Here is a 27,921-nt window from a genome sequence, read left to right on the forward strand (position 1 = left end):
CTGATTGATTTGATTGATTTCCTGATTGCCTGACCAGGGACCAAACCAATTATGTTTCAGTAATATTTTGATTAGGCGAAAGACACCTTTAGCTTAGTGATCGAAGAAACACCAAGCTATGCCGACATTAATTTCTTTCGCGCTACTGTTTCTATTACTAGTGGCAGAGAAGAAATCCAGACAGACGTCCCACCGAGAAGAAAACTGCAACCAACAAATTATGATCGATGTCAGATCCAACATCGTTGGCCTAGCTCTCAAACACCGGATACCACGGAACGATTCCTGCTCACAGTCTTTACCGTCTCCAGCCAGGCTTCGAAAGCTCTCAGAGTGTTATTTGCTGCGAAACATTCGCCACGATTGCTACCACGAGTACACGTTCCTCCGAAGCGACAGCAACTATGCGGCAAGCATTGAAATGTTCCAGAGCTTGAGCAACAAAGTCGGATGCCAACGAGGGCTGGAAGTGTTCAATTTGTTCTACATAGAGGAAACTGAAGAGGGATTCCATACTAAAAGTTGCCTCGAGGCAGAAAACTTTCAGAAAGAGATGGTTTTCGAATGGAATTTGCAGCGGGCAATACCGAAGGTAGATGGGGACAACTATTTGGAAAAGTTCCTCATCATTCCGGACATTGTCCAGGAGCGAGACGCGTTTCTTGGGAGTTTGAACGAAGCGGATGAATCGTTATCTTGGGTGTCCCACGAGAAGTATGCCGATTTATACGCGTACGTGTTGACCACGACTGTCTTTACGATTACGATTTGTTTCTGGATGTTTCTCACGATGAGATGGCTACTAGGGAAATTATATAGTTTCAGGAAATAAACTAAGACGGAAAAAAGTGTAATTGTGAAATAAAGGAAAACTTTTGCAAACTTTATTTTTTTCATCGGGGAAGGAGCAACCTCTCCATCCACCTTCATCAGAAAAACTCCATGGATCCTTTCATAGAACTCTTCAAGAGTTTTATTCAGGATTTTTTTTGCAAAAAAATCTCGCGAAATTCTATTAGTGACGTTTTTAGGGATTACTCTACACATTCCTTAGAAGAATCATCCGGAAAATCCTACATTTTTTATGAAATCTTATTCAAAGGTACCGTCAAAGCAACAGTAGCCGCTTTTGTTAAAGTAGCCCGCTCACGAGGTTAAAAAGTAAGGTTTCCTCAGCAAACACTTAAAAAATTGCTCACAGTGTGCCTAAATATGTCGATTTGAAATGGCTAGCTGAAGTTTATAAATTTACTTTGTTTCAACTTGTTTTTTTTTTTTAGTGAGCGGCTACTGGTGCACTGATGGTACTCCTCTACATTTTTTTCTACAAATTTATCCGAGAATCCTTACAAAGATACTAATATGAATTTCTTCCAAGATTCCTACAAATGCTGCCATGAAATTCATGATTTTCCAGGGTTTTCAATATTTTCTCCATGAGTTATTTGCGCTTGGGCTTCCACGAAGCACTGCCCAGCAAAACGTGAGAAATGAAAAAAAAAACTTTTACTCCGACGTCTGGAAAAACAAGCAGGCCTACTTGAAATCTAATTGTTTGGTGAAATGAAGAAAAGCTGTTGTGAATTTTCGGATATTCAGGTTCAAAACTTTGCTCCGTAATATGAAATTTATTTATTGAGCTAGAATCTATATTATACAAGGACAAATCGATTATTCAGCGCCGTTTTTGTGACAGTGCGGCAGCATTCTTTGCTCGCGATAAAAGCCCGTAAATTGAGGTGACGAAACTACCCGAAAACGTAGGAAAACTCTGTCGTCTGTTCAAAGAAGTAAAAAACGCGAGCCACACTTTCTACACAGTACGAAAAATGCCATCACAACGAATGCTAGATTTTTTTTCTGACGAATGCCTCAAAAATGTATAAATAATGATTTCCATTTGAATATTTATTTTTTGCAAAACAATTTACTTTTCGAACAAATCTCTCGAACAAACTTAAAGCTTTTTGATCTTAATAGAGAAAGGTAATCCGGCCTTTATCCTACTAGACATCTATATACAATGACGTACCATAAAATAACGCAAGTTCTAGATAGTAACGAAGTAGATACGAGGGGAAACGACTCACGTTTCGGCTGGACACCGGATGGCGAGGCGGAACCAGCTGATCGCTCATCTGGATTTAGCAATGTTTCACTGTCTTATTACATCATGAGGAAGTCCTCCAGGTCGGAGGTCGTGGTCCAGGATGAGGCGTCCTCCTCGTCGTCGTTGTTGTTGGCCCCGTCGTCGTCATCGCCATCGCCATCGCCGTCCCCGTCCTCATCGCCGTCGTCGTCGTCATTGTCATCGTCATCGTCGTCGTCGTCGCTCGACGAGGAAGAACCTGGTTGAAAGATATCATCGTCATCATCGAGTACATTGATACGCATTCCCCGTCTCCGCCGACGACGCTGACCACCGTTTTCTCCGCGAGCGCCGTGAAATACTGGAATAGGCAGAATGAGGGGGAATTTTGTGCACCGGATAACGAAAGCGAGCCCAGGCATACGCACTAAGCACAGAGGTTTCTAAGTTCATCATACCACACATACACACGATCTCGTACGCACTTACTCACGAATTCGATTAAATTTTCATCATTTTGTTTTAACAAAACCTTTATACAATTATGTTTAACTATTTGCTAAGGCGCCTTCAAGAAATTACGTAAAGTTTGAATAGGAGGAAGAGGGGAAGTTTCAAGTGTTACGTCCCTTACAAAAATTAGGGTTTCAGTCAAAAAGCGATAAAGAAGGGTTAAAAAAGGTGGTGCTAAAAAAGTCAAATTTGCGCTGTGATAAGGCAAATTTCGCTACCTATTTTGTTTATTTTTTATTTTTTAAACAAAATGTGGACGGGGAAAATACTTTGGGTACATTAAAAAATTACGTCCATCATTTGGGATAAAGGGGGGCTCTAGAAAAGTGTGGCAGTACAAGTTATAGGAAAACGATGGAAGTAATTTTTGAATCTTCCTTTTTGATAGATCCTTATGTGTTGGTTCAGTATTTTGTACTAATTGTACTCAATTTGGTGTAACTTCGTTTAAGCGTTTTGTTGTAACTATACACTCCCACCGTGATATTGTTAAACTCAACTATGATATTCTTAGAAAGATTCTTTTCAAAATTTTGGTAATATTTCTGCTTTTTTATTTCATTACTGTACAGAGAGCTTTTTAGTACCATTACATAAAAACAATTCTTGGAAAATTAATGGAAAATGCATGGTAATATTTCGAACGACTTTTTTTCAAACCCATATTGTTATTTTTAAACTAAACTTAATGTAATTTAATAGCAATCGAATCTCTTGTAAGACGCGCTGGGTACTACTATCCTTGGCTGTTATAAATTGCTGTAAAATATTGGAATATCAGAATTTTGCAGCAATTTTCATTGTGTAATTTGTTAGTAATGGACTCAATCGAAAGTGAAATTAATTATTATAAAGTCACCCAAAAATACACCGGTCACACTATTATGGATCACCTAGTTACAATTATTTGTGTAAGTATTCCACATGTAATTCAAATGGAAATGCCCAATAATAGAAGGCCGAATCACAAAAGGCGGAATACATTCTAACCTACCACAAAAGGCCGAATGCACAGAAGGCCGAATCACAAAAGGCCGAATCACAAAAGGCCGAATCACAAAAGGCCGAATCACAAAAGGCCGAATCACAAAAAGCCGAATAACAGAAGGCCGAATCACAAGAGGCCGAATCACAAAAAGCCGAATCACAGAAGGCCGAGTTAGAGTTACAAACCTAAAGAACAAGTCCATGCTTTGTTAAATGCAGTCATGTCAGTAACCAGTGCGCTATCTTCCATGCGACGAAGCCGCATTGAGGATAGAGGAACTGAGGCGGCAGAAGGCCGCCGAAGTCTCCGATATCCGAAGGTTGTGTATAGCGTATATTCGGTGTCATGCAAATAGCAAATCCAGGCGATTGCCCGGTATAATGCAAGCAGAGGATGTTTATCCATGTTTAGGTCCGACGAGCGACAGCGAGTTCGGACAGCAAGCGTTTGCCCGGTATGATGCCAACGTAGTCTTTTACGCAACAAGCAGGAGAATGATTGCTGCGATAGGGTATAACAAGCGTTTAAGGTGATTATAGAACTTGAAAATTCAAAGTTTGGCTTCGTTTTATAATCACCTTAAGTGATCATAAGAATACTAAGTTTACTAAGAATACTTTTCATCTTACAGTTCCTGTTCGATTTTGACTCGGTTTGAATTTGGCAACACGGAAATCCATGTACACAAAAATGGATCATGGTCAGTCACAAATCCTGTCAATCTCAATGATTCAGTGAGCCTTCTTAAGGCTTACCATATTAATACACTCAAAAAAATCCAAACGTCGATGCTACGTGAAAAAACACGTAAGCGCCAAAACATATTCATTCCGTTAAGTTTATCTGTCAAAGGTAATTATCACCGGACAACGAATGAATGTGAAATGAAACACTGGTATCTTGTATCACATCTACCCGTAGACCCTATGTGGAAAAACACGTACCTATTTTCCGAGTTCATTTTGTGATATTCATGCGTCAGGTGAACTGAAGATGAAATCTGTTGTGGTAGATAAACACCAACTTTTTGGAAAACCCTCTGCAGCAACGGTTAAAGCTTTGTTTTTTTCCCGAAATGGTTGACGCCGCACGCATTCTTTCATCTTTCCTATAATCATCACGCGACGAGAAGTGGACGTAAGTAAATGTGCTTGATATAAGTAATCTCGCAATTTTATTTTTTTATTGTATTAGGGGATAACTACTGGTTTTCAAAAGTGACTGACATTCCTTCTGCGCCTGCCGCCATATCGTGCTGCACAGTCGTTCTTACGCACAAACGACCAATTACCTACTCGGATCGTAAACAATCTGTTCCGCAATCTGTTTGCAATTACCAAAATGTGACAATAATAAATGCTTACCATCAGCGCTAATTTATTGCTGATGCTTACGTTCAATCTTAATCTTTAACTTGCTGGCCATGTGATTTTCACAAAATATGATTATGAATGTTATTGTTTAATAACGTGCTCTTCATTCGAAGTTCTGATATAATATGCCGGAACAGAATGTAACTTTCACAACCACGCTTGGTGATAAGTACGGGAAATTCACGTAGCTACTACGTTGTACTGCGTCAGAATGGGAGTTCATTTGTTCATTCCTGACTACCTACGATTCCCGTAAGTGCTACGTGGAAAGTAGGATGGAAAAAAACTACGTAGGTTTTCACGTAGCTTTGACGTTTGGATTATTTTGAGTGTAGGTAAATTTAATTCGTGGTCATTATTAGGGCGATACAAGTTTTAATAAAAACAACCATTAAATTTTGGAACGATTCAATTTAGGTAACATGAAAATTTTTGCATGTTGCCAAAATCGAAAAGGCACTGTATAACCCTTCCAGTTTACGCCAGGTTTTTACACTTATGTTGTACAAAATACAACAGCACGACTACTTAAGCTCCAATTATAGAACTTTTTTTGGGGTGTGCTAAGAATAGACCAGCTGACACGCCCAAAAACCACTAACCATACACTCTTATTCAGCTAGTAATGTTACTTGTGCATCTTGTCCCGCTTACCCTACTGTAAAAATGTCCATAATATTGTAGAAAAATGAGGCTTTCCCTAAAATTTATTTAAAAATTTCGGCCTTCTGTGATTCGGCCTGTTGTATGATTCGGCCTTTCGTGCTTTCGGCCTTTTGTGGTAGACCCATAATAGTGTAATCAATGTAGGGAAAGACCACCAATTCTAGATTTAGCACTAATTATCGACCTATTCATGTGATTTTGGCATACTTCCGAATCCGAATATTGGCACGGATTTCTTGTAGGTCGAAAATTAATGCTTTTCCCCTACAAAAAAATAATGAACATTTTTTTGACGCGGGCGCTTTGCGTTTGTACAAAACCACATAATAACTAAATTAATATCGCGAGAAAAACGCGATTTCGACGAAATTGTACAGAAATCAACTAAGTGTATTCATTAAATTGTAGATTTAACTGTCTATTAGCTACTCTCAAACTTTATCCTATCGATAGTTTAACTAAGGTACCGCGGGGCAAGTGGGTAAATGGGGTAAGTGAAAATAATTGATGTATGTTGCGGCGTGCAACTGGGACTTTGCTCGGGTGAGCGGGAACGGAAAGATCGGATGATCTTCCGTCCACCTGTTGCCGGGAGCAACAGGGCACAGGACCGATAGCTCGACTGGAGGGGGGACTTAACAACTCTAGCCTTGGAAAAGGCTGTTTGGTTTCCACTGGTGGAGGGAAAGGCGGTATGGTTCACTTTAACTTAACTACTGTATTTCTATCGAGGTTAATAATATAATGGTTGGAAAGAAACTGAATACAGAGCTGCGCACGCAAGTTCCCTAAATAGGTGCCAGGTAGACGCAAACATTGCATACGCAGCGGTGGGGTTGCGATGGAAACTTTCACTGCCTGCTATGTATTACTCGGTGATGCTCGATGCTGGATGAAGTAGTGGTAGTGCTTTCTTATTCACGTTCTACATAGCTGGCAGTGTTGCCACATTTCTATCTGTACCGAAGGCTCAGAAATCTTTTTTATCTGTACCAGAGATTCTTAAAATCTGTACCACATCCATCATAAATTGTTGAAAGAACTCTTTAAATCCTAAAAAACTTGTAAATTTAACATAGTTTTTATTGAAATATTTTCACTAGTAATTTAAATTTTATTCTATTATCTTTGGAAATTATACCTTTCAATTATATTATTGTGAAAATAAGTTCCAAATTTCACGAATCTTTTGGATTTTGTGTCACAAAATTGCCAATTCCAAAAATCTGTACCAATCTGTACTTTTTCGTGAAAATCTGTAATCTGTACCGTACAGAATCTGTACCAAAAACTATCAAAAAATCTGTACCTTTCCAGATAAATCTGTACTTGTGGCAACACTGATAGCTGGGCTGCATGGTTGGTCGGCTGGATTGCGTACATGCTTGATCATGTCGGTCGGAATGATGGGAAAGGGAGGCAAGCAAAACTAACGACGTGGTGCGTGTGTGTGGGTTATTTGGGGTGGTTGTTAGTTGTCGGGATGAGAGGCCGAAATACTCGCGGCGGCTCGAGGTTAGATGGGACAGGGGTGGGAAGGACTCACAACTCAGAAACTTCGCGTTGGCGCGAACAATATATTTTACTGAATATGTGAATTAACGTTTTAAACTCATGCGTAAACCTTTGAGGCCATTGAGAACATTACGATAGGTAAGAGATTTCTGAGATTTTTCAGCCATTATTGCATAATAGAGCGAAATATTGTTAACCTGTCAACTATCACTCCGTTACAGGTTGTCGGCGTGCAATCTTTTTTCAATATTTTCAGCGGAAAAAAGTTGAGGAAAATAATTTTCTGTACCATTTTTAAGATGTCCCCTCTGACAGTTTTAAACTGCAATAAAAAAAGTTTTAGAATTAATTCGACATAGACCTAAAAATAACTAAATTGAAACACTGTCAATTTTCTAATCACGTGGGGCAAGTGAAAAGTTTCTCATTAGAGATTGAATTTGTATTTTCTCTTTAGGTAACTATTATTATACAAGGTTTACAATTATCATAGAACAACAGAACGAGCTGACAATTCAAGAAACATTATACTCAAAGCGCTATTATCATGATCAAATCATGGAACTTCTCTAAAAAAAGGTTACCAAATATTACGATATTAATATGTTTACTTCGGACAGCCGATTAAAAGGAAGACGTTGATTGAAAAGTTTCAATATAAGAGAACGCACGGAAATCTTGTGGAATGTCTATATAAAGCTAGTTCAAAACATAAAAAATTGGGTATAGGTTATCCACATAAAAAAGTTTCTAATTACTTTATTGAAGGTTTCCGTTTGATTTCTCTTGAAGAGTTATCCGACGTCATATCCGATTTTCTTAAAAACAAATAAGGGCGGTGGAAATTCTACAGAGCAGAAATGCAATTGCTGTCCCATGATGTAAGAACTAGCATTGGAAATGTTGCAGTTATAATGTTGTCGAATCATTTCAACAAACATAACTGAACAGAAGAAAATTCAAGTAACAATAACATTTTCTTTATTTACATGTTGCTTATGTTATAGTTCATTAAAACGCCTTCCCAGCCCCTCCACAAAAAAAACCCGTCCAGCCACCAGAAGACGCCGCACGGAGGAACGTGCCTTGGGGAGAGCACATCCATCCTCCGTCAGTATCAGATGGTGACTGAGACAAACTGACCCTCTTCGTAGGCAACTAGCCTCAAACGACTTAGGAACACGGCAAAATGAACCACCGCAATTGCAGAAGGACTATGGCTTATGGACTGAACAGCAGAGCTCTCTCCTACCTGCTCGGTGTGAGAGTAAAAGAGTAGAAGAAAGCGAAAGCAGATGTAAATTAGTGATCCTTTATAGAGAGATAAGCGGAAGTAAAATGGAATGATTTGGCAACAGACCAGCAGTGCTGATTTCGCTCGGCGTCGAGAATAATATTGTAACACGGACATGACTTCCTCATTGCTATAAAGTGTATTTTGTTTCGTTATAGATCTTTGAGCTACATATCAAAACTAATAAACAGTTCGTTTGGCTCACACTTTGACAGCTCTCGCTGCTCGATTGGCTCACACTTTGACAGAAATGTCAGCTTCCGCGAATCTCTCTTATAAAGGATTTCTAATGTAAATATAGATTAGTTAAAAATAGATCAGTATCGGTATAGTAGATACAGATGAACTGATTCCGGCACAGTAGTGGCCACGAGCACGGAATGTCTTAAAAAAAAAGATTACAAAATAAAATGTTAAAAAAAAAATAAAGAAATCGTGAATGTACCTGTTAGTTTTTGAATTTATTGTTCAAAACGATAAACTTTTACTGCTTATATTTGGTAGCAGTCAAGCTAAAAATATACACGACCTTATTTGTTTCAATTTAGGGTCTCCAGAATTTGAAGAATCCCAACTATGCGAAAACCATTACCCACTTGCCCCACGGTACCTTAATTAGGAACCTAAAACTTGTCAAGGCTAAGTAGCCTGCCATACGTTGTTGGCAGCTATGTTGACATTGCAGCTCACACTTTCAAAGTAATAAGGCCTGTACTCGAAAACACTGCACCGTTTTTTTCCTTGTGTAACTTTTTTGCCCGTGGGTAAAAATTGATGAAAACCTGGGTATAACTAGATTGGAGTGTATTGTTTACATGTGCAAAATTTCATAACAATCGGATCAGTGATTATTGAGATGGCATCGAAACAAGAAGAAAATCGCCGTCACGGAAAATCCGACTGCAGGTATGAGATGGATCGGAAGACATCTGGGAATCACCCATACAACTGTCTCTCGGGTGGTAAAATCTTTTAAGGAGTCCCAGATGACCGAGCGGCAGGCTGGAAGTGGAAGAAAATCGAAGTTAGCTGACCCTGTGAAGGCCCGGAAGGTGTTGGATTATTTAGCGTAATCCGAACCATTCGATTCGTGACGCGGCTCTGAAGGCCAAGTGTTCCGCCTGATTCGTTTAGCAAACCATAAAACGAATTGGGCTTCGTGTGTTCAAGGTCCGGAAGGCATCAAACCGGCGTGATCAACAAAACATGGCGGCCAAATCCCGCGCAAGGAAGCTGTATCGAGAGTGGTTAAGGAAACCGAAATGTGTGGTTATGATAACCGATACCGGGGTTGGAGTTCTACGTTGCCAAATCACGGTTTGATGTTTCGGAAGGCATAATGAAGAAAGAAATGGACAAATTCGCAAAAAAAAATACTTGCTCTGACAGGCCATATGCCAATTTCGTAAACTGAGTAAACCGTACACTAGAACGGGTACCATCAACAGCGATATTTACCGCACCGAGCGCCTCCAGAAGCGTATGTTGCCCTTCCTGCGGTCTCACGGTGGCGAGACATTATTTTGACCCGATTTGGCATCATGCCATTACGCACGATCGACGTTGGATTGGTTCTTTTTCTTCTTCCTCACTGGGACAGAGCCTGCTTCTCAGCTTAGTGTTCTTATTAGTACTTCCACAGTTATTGACTGAGAGCTTTCTTTGCCAAAGTTGCCTTTTTGCATTTGTATATCGTATGGCAGGAACGATGATACTCTATGCCCAGGGAAGTCAAGGAAATTTCCATTACGAAAAGATCCTGGACCGACCAGGAATCGAACCCAGACACCTTTAGCAAGGCTTTGCTTCGTAGCCGCGGACTCTAACCACTCGGCTAAGGAAGGCCCCGTTGGAATGGTTTAGAGATAATAACGTTGTTTTTGTACCAACAACCGCCAACCCCCACCACTTTCACCACAAATTCGTCCGGTGGAAGGATTTTGGGGTATAATGAAGGCCAAAGTTCAAAAATCGTCTAAGATGTTTAAAAACGAGCCGCAATTAAAGAAAGCATGGATGGAAGTGACCAAAAAGGTTGGCTCCACCATTGCACAAAATGTAATGAGAGGTCTCTAAGAGAACGGTGAGGTCTTTCAGCGAAGGAAAGGACATTGAATAAAGTAATTATACCGATGTTCGCGAATAAAGTAGCTTTTTTCGTTCAGTGAAACACGAGTTCTTAATAAGTGTCCGAAAGACATTCCGCGACAACGCGAACAATAATCCATATGTATTAGTTCATTCCCTGAAAGTTTCAAGAAAGTCCGACTTGAAATAAATTTTTAGCGAACACTTTTATCTGGTGCATTTTTTTTTCGTATATCGTGTGGCAGGTACGATTATACTCTGAGCCCAGGGAAGTCAAGGAAATTTCCATTACGAAAAGATCCTGGAGACACCTTCAGCATTGCTTTGCTTTGTAGGCCCCCGCTAGTGTGCATGAAAGTTTTGTTTTGCAATTATCTTAGAAGCCTGATCACGTTTCATTAGCCAAGACTGACGCCAATGAGCATGGAAAATTTGTTTTGCAAATACCGTTTTAATTCATATTACGGACACTTAAGGCTTCAAGGAAGTATAACACAGCAGAGAGCATACAAAACAAATCATCCTGTATGATTTCTCAGCGTTGTCGAGCTTCGAAAACCCTTAACTTTCGAATGGTGGCTAAAGAATATGTTTCCAAAATTTGAATAATTTTAAATAAATCGAAATGTATGGCCTTTTAATGATTCTTATCCCGGACGCTTCTTTACTTTTGCCTCATATTCCGGACACTTTGATTCGAATTCCGGACAGGTAATGAAAATCATTAATTAAAATGTCAAACCATTAATTGAAATCATTCAACCACTAAAGAGGCGCATTGGGCATTATAAATTTGCATAGATTTTTGTGGAAAACGTTTATTTAAACGAGCCTCGAAAATGTGAACTTTTGAGCTACAAAAATTGAAACATTTCGTGTGAAATGTTTCCCATACAAAGTAGAGTAGGGGCCCAAATAGCCGTAGCGGTAAACGCGCAGCTATTCAGCAAGACCAAGCTGAGGGTCGTGGGTTCGAATCCCACCGGTCGAGGATCTTTTCGGGTTGGAAATTTTCTCGACTTCCCAGGGCATAGAGTATCTTCGTACCTGCCACACGATATACGCATGCAAAAATGGTCATTGGCATAGTAAGCTCTCAGTTAATAACTGTGGAAGTGCTCATAAGAACACTAAGCTGAGAAGCAGGCTCTGTCCCAGTGGGTACGTAACGCCAGAAAAGAAGAAGAAGACAAAGTAGAGTGTCCGGAATTTGAAGCTATCCGTAATATGAATCAAAACGGTATCTCAGTAGCCCGATCATTTTGAAATATGGAGTCTTCGGCAGAATTGCTATCATTATGTAGGCTTTGAAATTGGAGATTGACTGAAATATTGAAAGCCTTTGAGCTACTGAACAACTTTGCCGAAGACGCCATCTTTCTAAATGGTCTAAATTTCATGCTCACTAGCGCCGCCTGGTGGCAAAATTTTAAATCGACTTGCTCGAATGACAGCCCTTGAGTTATTGAGCAACTTTGTCGAAAACGCTATCTTTCTAAATGGACAGGCTCCTGAGATACCCGCAATACAAAAGTAAAAGTTTCATTTATGCACACTAGTGCCACCTTGTGGTTGAATTCCGATTTAAATGAGGTACAGTCGCCTCTCCATATTTCGATATCGAAGGGACCATCGAGATAGGGAGAGATCGAGAAATAGAACATGTTTTTAATGAATACTAGATTGAAAACTGATCCGTTGTTAGGAAAATAAGAATAATAATAAACAAGCAGACGTCATTTCATGCTCCTCGATTTTTTTAATTACGAAAATCTGGTCTAGTATCCTTTGATAAAGTGCTCATTGACATACGGAGAGAAAAATCAACAAAACCACATCGAGATGTGGAGATATCGAGATGAGGAGGAGTATATCGAGATATGGAGAGAAAATTTATATGCAGAATGAAGAGACCGACGAAATCATCGACATAAGGAGAGATGTAGAACATCGAGATGTGGAGAGTCGACTGTACCATCAGATAGCGCTGAACCTCCACAACTTTACTGAAGATCCCATGTTTCGAAATTATGCGGATTTTGAGATATATCGATTTCCAGTTGTAGGCTACTTTATTATTTATTATTCATTATTTAGCGACTTCTATGTACATTTGTTGATTTCACCGCATCATAAAGGGGCATACTGTAAATGACGGGGTTGGTGGTCTGATGGCTACCGCTTCTGCTTCATATGCAGAAGGTCATGGGTTCAATCCCAGACCCGTCCCTTTCCTTGTACTTTGTAGTTGTATATCTCTCACTTGCTTCTATCTTCCATTCTAAATATATCACACTCAAACTATTCGTTCATAGCAAACGCTAGAACCAGAGACGGACAAGAAACCGTTTCCCTAACGCTTCCTACTTCCACGCGCACGCCTTTCTTACGCCTGATACATAGGCAGTCTGCTAACCACAAAAGCAAACCTCTCTGCCATGCCTTCCCCCAATCCATACACTCCCGCATGAGCTGGCGTGGATGCAGTGGAATATACGGTCTACGTGGGAGCCAGTTCAATGCATCATCAATTCCTCCCCCTTCCCCTCATTGGTCTGCATTCTGACGTGGCAGGTGCCATTGTTGCCTAAAAATAGAAGATCACCAGCACTTATACACTGAGGATGCCTGTTAGTCCCAAGCAGTCATTCGGTTGGTTCCTTGTGTAAGTGCAGCTGATCTGGCGATACTGGAGTGCATCCACGGGCGGCCAATCAAGCTCAAGCTCAAGCTCAAGCTCATAAAGGGCCATACTGTAAACGAAAACTGTTGAGTATTGTTTTTAAGAAAATTATTGAAGAATACATTTTGGTTTAATGTCAACAGATATATTGGTTGAAAATTTATAACATATAAAGGTCAATTGAGGGGGGGGGGGAGGGTCTGTAGCCTTGAGGTTACGCTTCCGCTTCATAAGCGGAAGGTCATGGATTCGATTCCCAGCCCCTCCACAAAAAAAAACTGTCCAGCCACCAGAAGACACCTCACGGAGCACATCCATCCTCCGTCAGTATCAGATGGTGACTAAGACAAACTGACCCTCTTCGCAGGCAGCTAGCCTCACTAATAGCAGAGCTCTCTCCTACCTGCTCGGTGTGAGAGTAAAAGAGTAGGAGAGAGTGAAACTAGATGTAAATATAGATAAGTTGAAAATAGATCTGTATCGATAAAGCAGCTACAGATCAACTGAGTCCGGCACAGTAGAAATGCCTTTAAAAAGAAAAAAAAAAGATCAATTGTGGGCTTCGTGGCCTTGCGGTTAGTGTTACGAAGAATTTAGCCGCATCATGTCAAGGAGTGTGGGTTCGATTCCCGCTTCTGTCCGGAAAACTTTTCGTCAAGAACGTATTTCGATTGTGCCACTGGGCATTGCATGCTAGTACGTTGTCGAGTGTGGTGCTTCCTTCAAAGGACATAAGCATTAACGCATTCAAAGGACTGGAAGCATTAACGTGTAGGTGTCTTTGAAAAAAATCACGATATTTTAAAAATTAGGCCAAGAATCTCGTCAAGAACTTAACAAAAAATTGGCCAAAAATGCCTAAAGCACCTAAAGGTTCATCAACAATCTCACAAGAAATGTGTTGGGAATGATTGGAAGAATTGGCTGTAAATCTGGAGAAATCTACACAAAATCTCTTCAGGAGCCTCATAAGAACTTTGTCATAAATCTAAGATAAGTCAAACTAGTAATCCAGAAAAAGCTTCACTAAAGTATAATCAAGAATCCCAGAAATCAGCCAAGCAGAATTCCTAATGAATCTGTCGAGAAAGTAGATTCTCCCAATAAATTTAGCAAATTTGTTTAGCTCAGCTTTTGCCAATCTCTGTGAATCTATCAAGAATTTCAGTAAAATCAGTCAACGATCTTTCCTAGTATCCACTACAGTCAACCCTCCATGAGTCGATATTAAAGGGACCATCGACTCATGGAAATATCGAGTCATGGAACAGTAATGCTATGGAGAGCTGTTTAAGGGGACCATCATAGTAACCATGAAATTTGGTTTTTAGTATGGTTCCATGAGTCGATATCGAGTCATGGAACATCGACTCATGGAGGTTTAACTGTATAAATAATATTTTTAGTGGTCTCTTAGAAAAAACTTTCAAGAAACTGGTCAATTATTGGCTTGATTCCCGTTCGAATCTCAACGATGGTGTCAATAAAAATTTGCCGTGAATCTAAACGGAAATCTACCAGCATCTTTACCAGAAATTCCTAAGTATCCTTCTAGAAATGTTTCAATTAACTTAATCGTTAACTATCTCTCTACCAACTCACCAAAAATAGTCATGATGCGCAGTACAAGTTGGCAGACGTTTGTGCTCTAGCCTGGGACACGGTTATATGAACAATTTAGATTCTCGCTCCAGTCCACCTTTTGGATTGAATTTAGGTACCATAACAACTGTGCAAAATTTCAGCTCGATCGGTGAAACTGTGTTTTGGCGCCAGCCGTTCAAAGTTTGTATGGGATTTGCTATGGGAAAACTTACTTCTTCAAAGAAAAATCGCCAGAGGACACCCATTGTGCCCTATACAAATTCTGAACACAGATCTCGATAGGTATTTCTACGATGAACAATATTGTGCAATCCAAAAAGTGGTCTGGAGCGAGAATCTGAATTTTGTACCAAACTAATGTGCACCTCCTGAAAAAAAATCTAGTTTTGTATATAGTGCTGCACTGGTCTACTGGGTGTTTCGTGTTGTCTGTTGCCTCTTTCGTTGTGATCGTGGATCGTTCAGTCTGTACAGCCTTTGGCTGAAGACGACCTAAATTGTCTTTTAAAAATTGAAACGAACCGGTATTCTTATGCTTGCCATACATAGTTTCCCAGTGTGTTAACCAAATTCTCGGGTATTTCCCGGATTTCCGGGGTGAATGGATACCCTGTAGATAGCATTCGCCTCGAATCTCAACCAGAGCCGTACAATTTCATTTCATTGAAAGCTTTTTCAGTCCCCAGCAGACTGACTCAAGCGTGTATTTCAATTGAAACTCTACTGTTTCGTTTCAAACCGACATCACAGCAGGCGATTCTTTCTTCTCTCCTTTCTTTCGTGCTGCTTGTGCATCGCGCGTCATAAATCGGAACCTCACCGCAGTGAGCTGGTCTTTCAATCGGTAGTCTCTAACTGTAGGAGCTGATTAATTCAATTGAACGACGTGGTCGCTCGTATAGTTTCTCTGTCTTAATTTATTACCTACCAAAATACATACCTTACTATTTCAAAAAATAGTTAAAATTCAATTATAACATATATAAAGAATTAATCATCAAGTTCGGCTCTCAAAGCCTTAGAGTTTTGAGTGGAAACTGTCAATACTCATAGCCACCATTAATGATTTCGACATTGTTGATAAATAGAAAAGAATTAGCTTATAAGTTTTGGAGAAATTATCAAGTAACTTCCCAAGAATACGTCATGAATTTGAATAAAAGTTTATCAAGGAATATCCCAGAAAACCTATAAACCCATCCCTCAAAACTTGTTGTATAAAGGAAGGTTCATTTATTGTGTCATATAAAATGTTGCCATTGGAGACTCCCTTCTTCCTATGAGACCCTTGTTTGTGTGGATTGGATACTACGATATTTTTCATGGATTATCACGCTCCCATGGTTTCCTCCTCCTCCTCCTTATTGATGTTATTTAATTTTAGTTTATAGCTGGAAAAGTATAAATAAGTTTTTCATCGCATTTAATATAGTTATATTCTATACGTGTCATTTTTTTCCTTTCAAGCACTATTATCTCCCTAGAAATAATTTTTAGCTACATGACTGCATCATACAAACAAAAAAAGTCAAACCTCCATGAGTCGATATCTGAAGGGAGTAACGACTCATGGAAATATCGAGTCATGGAACAAGAATGCTTTGAAAAACTTTGAAGATCGATAGGATTTTTTTTTTCATTTTTTGGCCTTCCTTAGCAGAGTGGTTAGAGTCCGCGGCTACCAAGCAAAGCCATGCTGAACGTGTCTGGGTTCGATTCCCGGTCGGTCCAGGATCTTTTCGTAATGGAAATTTCCTTGACTTCCCTGGGCATAGAGTATCATCGTACCTGATATACGACATACGAATGCGAAAATGGCAACTTTGGCATAGAAAGCTCTCAGTTAAGGCTAAGTAGCCCGTCATTCGTTCCTGGCAGCAATGATGACTTTGCTGCTTGCAACTTCAAAATAATAAAACTCAGTCTTGATAGTTTGCATTGACTTTAAAAAGTATCACTGTACGCGCTAACATGCATAAAGTATGCTGATACTTTTTCAGCTTTATTATTATTATTATCTTTATTAAGGAGATTTTCAGCCCTATGGCTGGTTCATCTCCGTCCTTTATCAGCTGTGTCAGTGCAAAACCAACTGATTTTCTCTTATTCGAAATCGTGAGATGAATTAGCAACAATCATCAAAGACGCGTACAAATATCAATGACGGCCTACTTCGCCTTAATAACTATGGAAACGCTCATAAGAACACTACGCTGAGTAGCCGGCTCTGTCCCCGTGGGGACGATAATGCCCCACGGGGGCGGAGCCGGCTACTCAGAAGAAGAAGAAAGCCCGATCGCAATGTTCTTGGTTCGATTCTAGGTTGCCACAATAACATTTTTTTTTTGTTTTCTAAATTTGAAAACTTTGAAAATCACTGTTTTAAACCTACTCCCAATAATAGATTTCTTTTTTTTTCTAAACCAGTTGAATTGTAGTTTCTATCAGATCTCTTTCTTCCAAAATAGTATTTCAACGTGCTTCAATCCATGAACATGACGAAAATTTTTATTAAAATTTTGACCACAAAGCCATACAAAAAGAAAACATTCAGTAATGTTCCAATGCGGTTGGAATCAACATGAAATTTGTGCTGATCATATTTTGGAGGAATCGACCTACGAAGTACAAGAAATGAGGATTAATCAAACTATTACCTTCACCGTTCCAAAAACCAATCCCAATTCCGACAGATCCTTCATCTTACTCATGCAACAAGCACACCGCAGAACACACTCATTCATGGATGATTGATGATGATCACTTGGTACTTACCGACGGATTCCGTTTCCGACATCGAATTGTCCTCGCTGTTCTCCATCTCTTCCTCCTCTTCCTCGGCGTCGTCCTCGGTGTTCTTCTTGCGACCGACGCTGTAGATTCGCACAACGGATTCCTGCACGGAATTGTAGCCGCCCTGGTTTTCCACGATCGCAATCTGGCTACCGTACAGGTTGACCGCCAAATCGTAGATGTTCCGTTTGACGTCCACCGTCGAGATGCTGCTATAATCGTACGCATCCAGCACCCTAAAGCTGGACTCAAAGCACACATTATCCGCGTTCGGTTCCGTTTCTACCTCCGGGCAGGTACCGTATATCACATTCTGCGGAGAGAACTTCACGTGGCACTGGTCCAGCGCCGGAACGGTTCGCAACAGGTGGAACGTTCGGAGGTCCCACACCTCCGTGTTGGACACGATCTCCAGCCCGTTCGGGTGGAACACCCCGGAGATGGTTTGGTTCAGTTTGTCGAACTTGTGGATTTCCTTGCCGGAGGAAACGTCCCACAGGACACCGTCCGACAAGATCAACTCGTCCGACGGGCAAAATGTGGCACGGTTTTTCGTGTACTGGTTGTAGATGCTCGGAACCAACGAGAGCACCTTCTGACCTGTGTTGATATCGTAGATGGTGGCGACCTGCAGCGAGACAGAGATTTAATAAGACTTTAAGCTGGAAACACAATGTGGACGTCATAGCGGCATAGGGGCACGACGGCGATTGTAGAGTAAACTAGAACACGCACAATACTAACGGTTTATCGAGTTTATCAAGTGTTTTGAATTATGCTGCCAAGTACTTCTTCACTAGAAGCTATACTATTTGTTGAAATGAAGATCGATATTTTCCGGAATTCTTTTTGTTTTCGATATTTTTGTTGAGAATCCCGTAATGCCCCTTTCATTGTACTTTGACCTTTAGAACAAAAAACGAGATTATTCCCAAACATACCTCTCCAGTGGTCGCCAAAACCTTATCCTGCTTCAGGTTCGGGAACTCCACGTACTCTTCCTCGTCCCAGGTGAGCTTCTGGGTGAACCGACTGTTCTCGATGTTCCACAGTGCCGACATTGGTGACCGCCACGCACAGGAAGTCAACAGCAAGCGTCCATCCTTGCTACAGATGATGGAATTTACGTAAGACTCGTGGCACGAATAGCTAAACTCTTCATTACTGTCACTGAGGTTGAAGATTTTGACCTCTCCGGAGTGCGACCCGGTGATCAGTTTTGTTGCGCAGGGCTGAAACAATAGAAATTGTTTAGTGTGATACAGTGATCGACATTCGTTTAGCCAGGCTCCAATTTTTGTTCTCCGAAAAGTGTCAGAAAAAAACAAGATTTTACTGTATTATTTGATCGAGACATTTGGTTAGCCGAGTTGCACTTAAGTTCAGAGTTGATGCACTCCTTAAGTGATTTTTGGAAATATACCTCTCATAAAGTATTTCACGCAGAGAAATACCAGCTATTCAAAACAATAAATAACTTTGTTGTTATCAATAAACTTGTTCAATTTGTTGTAGTATAAAAAATGCGTTGAAACAACAATCATTTTTTATCAAAATAAAGCAACAATATTGTTGGATTTACTGAGTATATTTTTAACTAGATTTATTTTTGAAACAACAAAACAAAAACTTTACGTCAAATGAAAGTTTATTTGTAGCATAGCATGGGTCACTGCACAAAAATCATCCTCTCTCTTTCACTCTACCATGAATTTTGTAAACAACAAGGCCAGTAAACGTCAAAATCCTATGCAAAATCAAAACAGTGCAGAGCCCCATAGCATAGCATAGACTGACTGTACATGTCAATGGTTGCTACTCCGTGATTGATCGGAACTGGTAAGAATTGCACTACGATCCAAATGAATAAGGGATGGGAGTTTCCGCTTACTCTCGAAGTGCAATTTTAGCAGATCTGATATTATTGATCAATAACGGCGCCGGCCAAGTCCTTACAGTCAGTTGGGATGGGGAAGGAATGTTAGGGTGTAATGATTGTTGCTTCTAGAGACCGAGAATACCTCTGCATCTCCACAATCACCACGGGAAGGGTGTTTATTAGTGAGGGAGGAAAAGATCTGGGAGTCACCTCTGGTCGGTGATGCGATCCATGGACGAGGGGGAAATATACAACTTATATTTAAAACTAGTTTTGTATTTTTGTCTCGAGAAGTTTTTGGTAGAAGCTTTAAAAATACGTCAACATCTATAATGTCGAACAATTCAAAAGACGTTTTTATTAATGACGAAAACTGAAAATTACATGTATATATTTTAAATTATATGAAACAGGAATGATGCCGACACTTGTAGTGACGAACCATACATAGTTTGTTTGAAAATGACATATGAGTATTACTATGCATTTTGTCTCGATATGGTAGAAGTTTTAAAAAATACGTCAACATTCACAATGTCGAACAATTCAAAAGATAATTTTTAATAATGTCAAAAAGAGAAAAATATATGTATATTGAAATTGTATAAGAAAAAAGCATAAAGCCGACACTTATAGTGACGAACCATACAAAGTTTGTTTCAATATTACATAAAAGTTACGCTTTCAAGAAAAAATGTGTTATCATAAGCATGAAACGAACTCACCAGTTGGTAATCCATTCTCGACTGAACACAAAACTGACACTGACAGCAAAACTTCTTGGCGTCCCGAAAACAAACCGTCTTGCTTGGGCCTTCCCAAATACCTACCCAGCAAGACGCTCCAAAATAGGAAAAAAAAATCTCCGGCGCCGAAAACACGCGCGGAACCGTGAGCAAAATCTATCGGACGACGCAAAACCGAACTGTCCTGCTTGGGCTTCACGAAGCACTACCCAGCAAGACGCTCCAAAACAGGGAAAACAAATTCTCCGGCGACGAAAACGCGCGAAATCGCGAGCAAAATTTATCGGACGACGCAAAACCGAACCGTCCTGCTTGGGCCTCACGAAGCACTACCCAGCAAAACGCTCCAAAACAGGGAAAAAAATATAAATAAAAAAAAAATTCTCCGGCGACGAAATCGCGAGCGAAATCCATCGGACGACGCAAAACCGAACTGTCCTACTTGGGCTTCACGAAGCACTCTTTACGTCAAATGAAAGTTAAGTTTATTTGTTTCAATTTACATCATTATTGATTCTTAAAATTATCCATGTAACGTAAAAACTGTTCCACCATTTTGTTGCTTAGTAGAAACGGTGAAAAGCTGATATCTCCGATACATGAAGTACATGGCGTGGTTAAAATGTTCGTGGGAGAAGTTCAGGTCTAGATTTTTGTATTGGAGTAATCTTAGATTGCCAGTTTTGGAGTAATAAAATCCACATTCAGAATTATTTTTGGTAAGTATTAACCATCTTTTTTAAAATTTGAATTCCACTAAGGCATTCTCCTGTATTGCTGTGTGCGTTTGAAATGCAAATATCAAATGCGGGAACACCAAACGCGGTAAGATTTTTCACAAGAAATGCGATGTCAAAGATAGATTTTTCTTGCTAGGGCGGCGGTGATTTATGTAATCGTTGCTAGGTGTCCTTTGATTATTTTGTGTTACCGCATTTGGAGGACGTTTACTCAACATTTGCATCTCAAATGCAAACAGCAATACTGCAGTCAACTCTTACACGAACTGGTTAATTTATCCCGTCACTTTGTCGCGAAACGGATAAAGAACATTCTTCAGTTGAAGGGGTTTTGGTGCATGTACCAATACTTCTACTTCCACAAAATAAAAGTAAATTAGACGTTTCTAAGCGATTATCGTTGTTTATTGTTTATTTCCTAAAAAAGGGAATATATTGGATATTAAAATTGTTTTCTCTGCGTGTTAGTATGCAGCGCATCGAAATGATTTTGTGTTTGAATTGTAGATTTTATTTGTTCTCTTTGAGATATTTAGAGGGATTAGTAAAAATACTTGAGTAACAAAAACTATGTTGAAATAAACTTTTTTTCGTTATTATTTTTACTATGGTGACAGTTTTTCCTGGAATTCCATCTGAAATGAAATCAGGTACTTTTCCTAAGTTTTCTTCAGGAGATAAAATTGTGATTTTTTCACAAACTTCCTCCAATGTTGTTCAAGATGCCTTCAAGTATTCAATGTGGAAATTTTTGCAAAGGTTTTCCCAGAATCTTTAGTTTCAATTATTCCTCCCTTCAGGAATTCTTCAAATGATTTATCTATCGTTTTTTTCCTAGGCTTTCCTCTAAACTTTCCTCTTGGAGTTGTTTGCCTCAAGCGTTCAATTTATATTTTTTACATAAATTTTCATTATGGCTTCACGGAATTCTTTTTTTTTTTTTTTTGTATGGTATTCAGTTGGAGCTGCCTGACAGCTTAACTTGTCAAGGCTGAACCCTCGGTCTGGCTTTTGCCAAGTTTCCCATCTACCAGGACCAATACTCAGACGGACTAGGCAATGGCGCCCACATGAACACTGTTTTTTATTAGTATTGTGACGTGGTAGTTTTTGAAAAGTACCCATATTCCCTTGCTTCTGAGAAAAGGAAGCATTATGAAAATCAGCAGCTCCATTAGAATTTGTTTGAAATAGTAGTGTAGAATTAACCAGTGTAGTGTAGAAGGGAAACCATGAATCCCTACCAACCAAGCGCCCCCACAACTTCACGGAACATGCCACAAGGAACTTGTTCAACTCCATCATCCTACGTAGAGTGCCCGTGTAGACACACGTGTTTTCGCCAGAACTGACGCTCTCTCCAGAGGAAGCAAATTATGACGACAATAATTGTGCGGAAACCGATGCTCACCAGGACCTGATGACTTCTCAGCCGTTTACGCTCAACCTGACGCAGTCTCCAGACGTAGACCATGACGATCCAATAGTGGGTGATATTCAACAAATTGTTCTAGGTAATATTTTAAATAATGACAATGTGTCTAATGAAGGATCTGGAATTTCAAGTAATGCTGTGCAAAGGGGTGTGTTTCCAAAAACTTCTTCAGAAGCTACCGAAATTTTGGTATATTGCCAAAATTTCAATCGCATGAGGAGTGCATCGAAAATGAACGAAATTTATAAAAGAATAGTAACTTCATCCTTCTCGGTTGTTTTGGGTACTGAAACTAGTTGGAACGAAAAAATTAAGAGTGAAGAAGTTTTTGGTAACGATTTTAATGTATTTAGAGATGATCGCGATCTGGTTCTTACCCAAAGAATGTCTGGTGGGGGAGTTATCATTGCAATATCTTCGAAATTCAATTCAGAATTAATTGTTTCATCAAAATATAAAGAGTTTGAACACGTATGGGTAAAAGCACATATCGCCGGTGAAACACATATATTTGCTTCTGTGTATTTTCCGCCCGACCATGCTTGCAAATTATCATATGAAATTTTCTTTCAAACCGCTGAAGAAATTTTGTCGCAGTTTTCTCCAGAATTCAAAGTGCATATCTATGGCGACTTTAATCAGCGTAATGCTGATTTTATTCGTGATTCCGAAAACGAAAATGTTCTGCTGCCGGTTGTTGGTGAAAACGAATCATTACAACTTATTTTTGAAAGAGCTGCATTTTTAGGTTTAAATCAAATCAATCATGTGAAAAACCGACAAAACTGTTATTTGGACTTCTTATTCTCAAACATAATGGAAGATTTCTGTGTGAACGAATCTCTTTCTCCACTATGGAAAAATGAAGCGTTTCATACAGCTATCGAGTACTCAATCTTTGTTCATAATTATCATAATTCCGACTACTATGACTTTGAGAATTTCTTTGATTATAAAAACGCCAGTTATAACGGCATCAAACAGAAATTGAATAGAATAGATTGGCAATCCGTTTTGAAAAATCAGGAAGATTTGGAGTATGCAGTGACGGGTTTTTATTCAATTTTGTCGGAAATTATTCAGATGGAAGTTCCACTTTTGCGGAGACGTCGTAGGAATGGGTCAAAAAATCCTGTTTGGATCAATAAGCAAATAAAAAATTTGAAAAATCGTAAGCAAAAGGCTCATAAAATTTACAGACAACAAAAAACTCAAGAAAGTTTAGAAAATTATTTGTATATTGTCAACCAACTTAATCAAGCCATATCCACTGCACTTGAAGAGTACAACACAAAAATTGAAAATGATTTAAAATCTTGCCCTAGGAATTTCTTCAATTATGTTAAAACTAAGATGAAGTCTAACAACTTTCCATCTAAAATGACATTGGATGATAAAGTAGCAGATAATAAAGATGACATTTGCAATCTCTTTGCTGATTTTTTCCAAGAGACTTATACAAACTTCTCGGATAATGACCGTGATTTTGAGCACTTTTCTAGTTTTCCTGATTTTACAACCGATGTAGGCGTTAGTCAAATACAGGTACAAGACATTTTAACAGGACTGAAGAATTTAGATTCCTCCAAAGGATCAGGGCCTGACGGAATCCCACCTGCTTTACTGAAAAACTTAGCCAATGAATTTACAGCACCATTATTCTGGCTGTTCAACATGTCACTTGAAAAGGGCAGATTTCCAAAAGAATGGAAAAGGTCATTTCTTATACCCATTTACAAGTCTGGTAAAAAATCTGATATTCGAAATTATCGTGGAATTGCTATTATTTCATCCATTCCAAAACTATTTGAATCAATCATTAATAAAAAAGTATTTAGCCAAATAAAACATAGAATAACTAATGTTCAACATGGTTTCTTTAAAGGTCGTTCTACTACAACAAACCTTTTGGAATTTGTAAATTACACTTTAAATGCAATGGATAGAGGTAACCACGTCGAATCACTTTACACCGACTTTAGTAAAGCATTCGACAGATTAGATATTCCTATGTTGATTTTCAAGCTAAATAAAATGGGAATTCCAATGAGACTCCTCAACTGGATTGAATCGTATTTAACAGATCGCCAACAAATAGTAAGATTTGAGGGAAAACTATCTAAAACTGTTCATGTTACATCAGGAGTTCCCCAAGGTTCACATTTAGGCCCATTGTTATTCATATTGTTTGTTAATGATATTTCATATGTGATAAAACATGTTAAAATTCTTATTTATGCTGACGATATGAAACTTTTTATGGAAATCAATAGCAAAAAAGAGAGCGACATTTATCTGAATGAAATAAGTATATTTGATAAATGGTGTAGCAAAAGCTTACTTCAATTAAACGTCAAAAAATGTAATCTAATCACATATAGCAGAAAACGTAATACACCACAGATTACTGTCTCTTTAGAAAATCAAGATGTTCAAAGGTGCGATAAGATTAGAGATTTAGGTGTTATATTAGATTCTAAACTTACATTTACTGACCATTATAATACTATTGTCCATAAAGCAACCAATATGCTAAGCTTTATTAAGCGTTTTAGCTCCAATTTTCGGGACCCATATACGATTAAAACCTTGTACATTGCTTATGTAAGATCAGTTTTAGAATATTGTAGTATTGTGTGGTCCCCACATATGAAAACACATGAGGATAGAATCGAATCAGTACAGAATCAATTTCTTTTATATGCCTTACGCAAATTAGGCTGGACAACGTTTCCACTGCCATCATACGAGGCTCGATGCATGCTTATTGACATCCAGACTTTAAGGGAGCGTCGCGAATTAGCCATGATTTCATTTGTCAATGATATAGTATCGCATCGTATTGATTCCACCAATCTCTTATCTAGTTTGAATTTCTACACGCCCGCCAGACAGTTGAGGAATCGGAATTTGTTCACATCGAACAATCATCGAACTAATTATGCCAAATTCGGCCCAATAAATCAAATGATGTCTCTTTATAACCAGCATTACACAGAAATTGATTTGACCATGTCGCGAACGAAGCTTAGGCAATATTTTAATTCCCTGAGATATAATACAACATAGTATTAAGCAAACATATAGTCTACAATTGATTGACGAAATAAATAAAAAAATAAATTTGTTTGAAATAGTAGTGCATTACTAATACTATCTAGTCGAAATGGTTTTGAATAATTTGTCATTCAAGTGCTATTCTGATTACTATTGTCTTTTATGTAAGATTAGAGTCTTAAATGTCAAGTGTCGTCAAGTCTTAACAAAATTAGGCTGTTTAGTAGTAGTTCTAGTTAATTTCATTTTTTGTTGTTAAAAGTATTTATTGGTCATTACGTTCATATATCCTTAAAGAAAAAAGTCGCTTTCCTTGTCTGTTAAACAATTTTTCGAAACTAGCAAGTGTACCCTAATGATCGATCTCAGCGTCTTACTTTCCTTAGTCATTTTTATAGTGAATATTGAAGAGTTAAGTTACCTTAGGCTTCTATTACAGTCTCCTACAAGATTCACTTTTCGGTGGCAAATGCAATGCTTCACAACGGCTACTTTCTACTTGTAAATTTTGCGAAAATGAAGCTGGAATTAGATTATTTATACCGCTGTTACAAAAGAGGTATTTCTTATTATGGCAATGTAAAAACCATATTAAAATAAGATTGTCGCCACTTATTTCTACTCAGTGAATCTACTAGTCATTTTCCTAAGAGTTCCTAAGTATTCCCTACGTCGTATATGATAACGATGTATCTAGCTAGCTAATAGTAAGAGTGGCTACGGATCATTCTGGTTAGTAAAAGGCAAACTGAACGTCACCAATAGTATTAATGTCCACTTCGAATAGATTAATTATTTGAAATGGGCATCAATTCTATCAATGACGCAGAATGTCCGTTGGATCACATCCGAGATATTATTGCGTCTATGCCATATGAATTATGACGCGGCTTTAAGCAAAAAATGCCAAAATGTGATACCACCACTACAGGTTACGCCTTTGGTTTCCATCATATGGGCTAATGGATTATGCCCTCCCATCGCGGCAAGGTCGCATAACCAAGGGGAGGGTATTATGGCTTCACGGAATTCTCAGAATTAAAATAATCAGTGGCATCTCGTCGTAAGGTGCACTTGGTGCACTACACAGTCGAAGATTTCAAATTAATAAAATAAAAATATACATTATAATTTCCAATACTTGCACCATTCATAATATGCATAATCGCCCTCAGTGAACAATCCCAGTTTCCACCGTTTGATTCTCTCTCCCATTAGCTCGCTCAACCAGCAAGCGAAAACAGCAAAGCAAACAAGATAAACTGCCGTGCGTCTCTCCATTGTATTGCTGAGAATATCCAGTCCAGTCGTGTATTCTCTCTTGTTCACGAGAATAGCGTGTATGAACATAGCAGGAATGTGCATTTTTATTGGCATTTCTGACCAACAGTGGAATTGTATAGGTAAAATTTTGTGCACTCCACTTTGTGCACCCGAGAGAGAAATTGCCTATAGCGCGGATTGCGAGTTTCGAGAAAGCGCGCGCAACTGGCGTCACGACGTTTGCTGTTGGAAGAGAAAGCGACAACGCCATACATGCGTTTTGAATGGACCAACAGCTTGCGATGGGCGAAAAGTGGGTTACTGCGGTTTCAGCGTTGAACAGTCAATCATCATTTCACTTAAAAGCCTTGATTTAAATATCAAAAATAGTGTACAACGATATGTCCCAGGGCTGGCACATATTGCTCAAAAACTAGCATATCGTGATACAGTTAACAAGCTGTATCACTAACAAGAAGTATCATTTAGTAGAACAACATCGTTAGAGATAATGAAAATTTTCGCAGAAGCTTCAAAATCCACGAAATTCGGTTTTCATCAAGTCGAGGTTTTATCAAAAATGTTCTAATCGTTTAGTTCCAATTTGGACGTCTTTCTGGCTTGCATCGTATCAACCAAAATGCTTAAAACCAACAACGAGTGAATAAAACGAAGAAAATAAAAACTTTGAATGAGTTACAATTCAAATATTCATTGTTAAATTTAACGATTTGTGCAAATCAGTGCACATGTAATCAAATTCCTCACGGGACGCCTCAAAAAATCGTTCATTAAAGTTTAAGCCATTAAGATTAAGCCGATTTCATTAAGGTTTAAGCCAGTATTGTTTCAAAGTATACGTTCTTTCTAGAATTACCCCAGATATCCTCATATTTCTTCAAAGGATCCGTATGCCTATTCTTGGCACTTTGGATTCACTTAGGCAGAGATTTGTTAAAGCTTTACCACGGGCGGCGGTAGCATTTTTGCAGTCTTCTCTGTGTGCGTATTTCGATTCAATCGACAATTTCTTACCAAATCAAAACATCAACAAAGCTGTTGCTGATTAGTTTTAGCTCTATGTTCGACAGGTTGATACTGATCGCTCTAGCATGCATGTAGGTAGCGACAATGACAACGGCATTATTCAATCATCTTTAAATGCGAGGCAAACCGGAATGGATTCTTTATCCG

At 38.9% G+C, this 27,921-nt stretch overlaps 1 protein-coding gene across 5 annotated transcripts in view; it reads right to left on the reverse strand.

Moving 5' to 3' along the window:
- Positions 1 to 1,613: 1,613 nt before the first annotated feature.
- LOC5573755 (protein mahjong) overlaps positions 1,614 to 27,921 on the reverse strand; it is a 62,970-nt gene continuing 36,662 nt past the window's right edge. For 2 of the 5 annotated variants that reach the window (XM_021852681.1, XM_021852680.1), the window contains exons 5-7: positions 18,549 to 18,839; positions 17,590 to 18,235; positions 1,614 to 2,348 (exon numbers count right to left, since the gene is read on the reverse strand). In XM_021852681.1, the coding sequence (XP_021708373.1) occupies positions 2,167 to 2,348; positions 17,590 to 18,235; positions 18,549 to 18,839 (1,119 nt within the window). In that variant the 3' untranslated portion in view covers positions 1,614 to 2,166. Of the gene's footprint in view, positions 2,451 to 17,295; positions 17,433 to 17,589; positions 18,236 to 18,548; positions 18,840 to 27,921 lie in introns of those variants that run through there. The other 3 variants (XM_021852678.1, XM_021852677.1, XM_021852682.1) reach the window with 2 other exon arrangements.

This window comes from Aedes aegypti, chromosome 3 (genome assembly GCF_002204515.2).
Source record: "Aedes aegypti strain LVP_AGWG chromosome 3, AaegL5.0 Primary Assembly, whole genome shotgun sequence".
In the NCBI taxonomy this organism is placed as follows: Eukaryota; Metazoa; Arthropoda; class Insecta; order Diptera; family Culicidae; genus Aedes; species Aedes aegypti.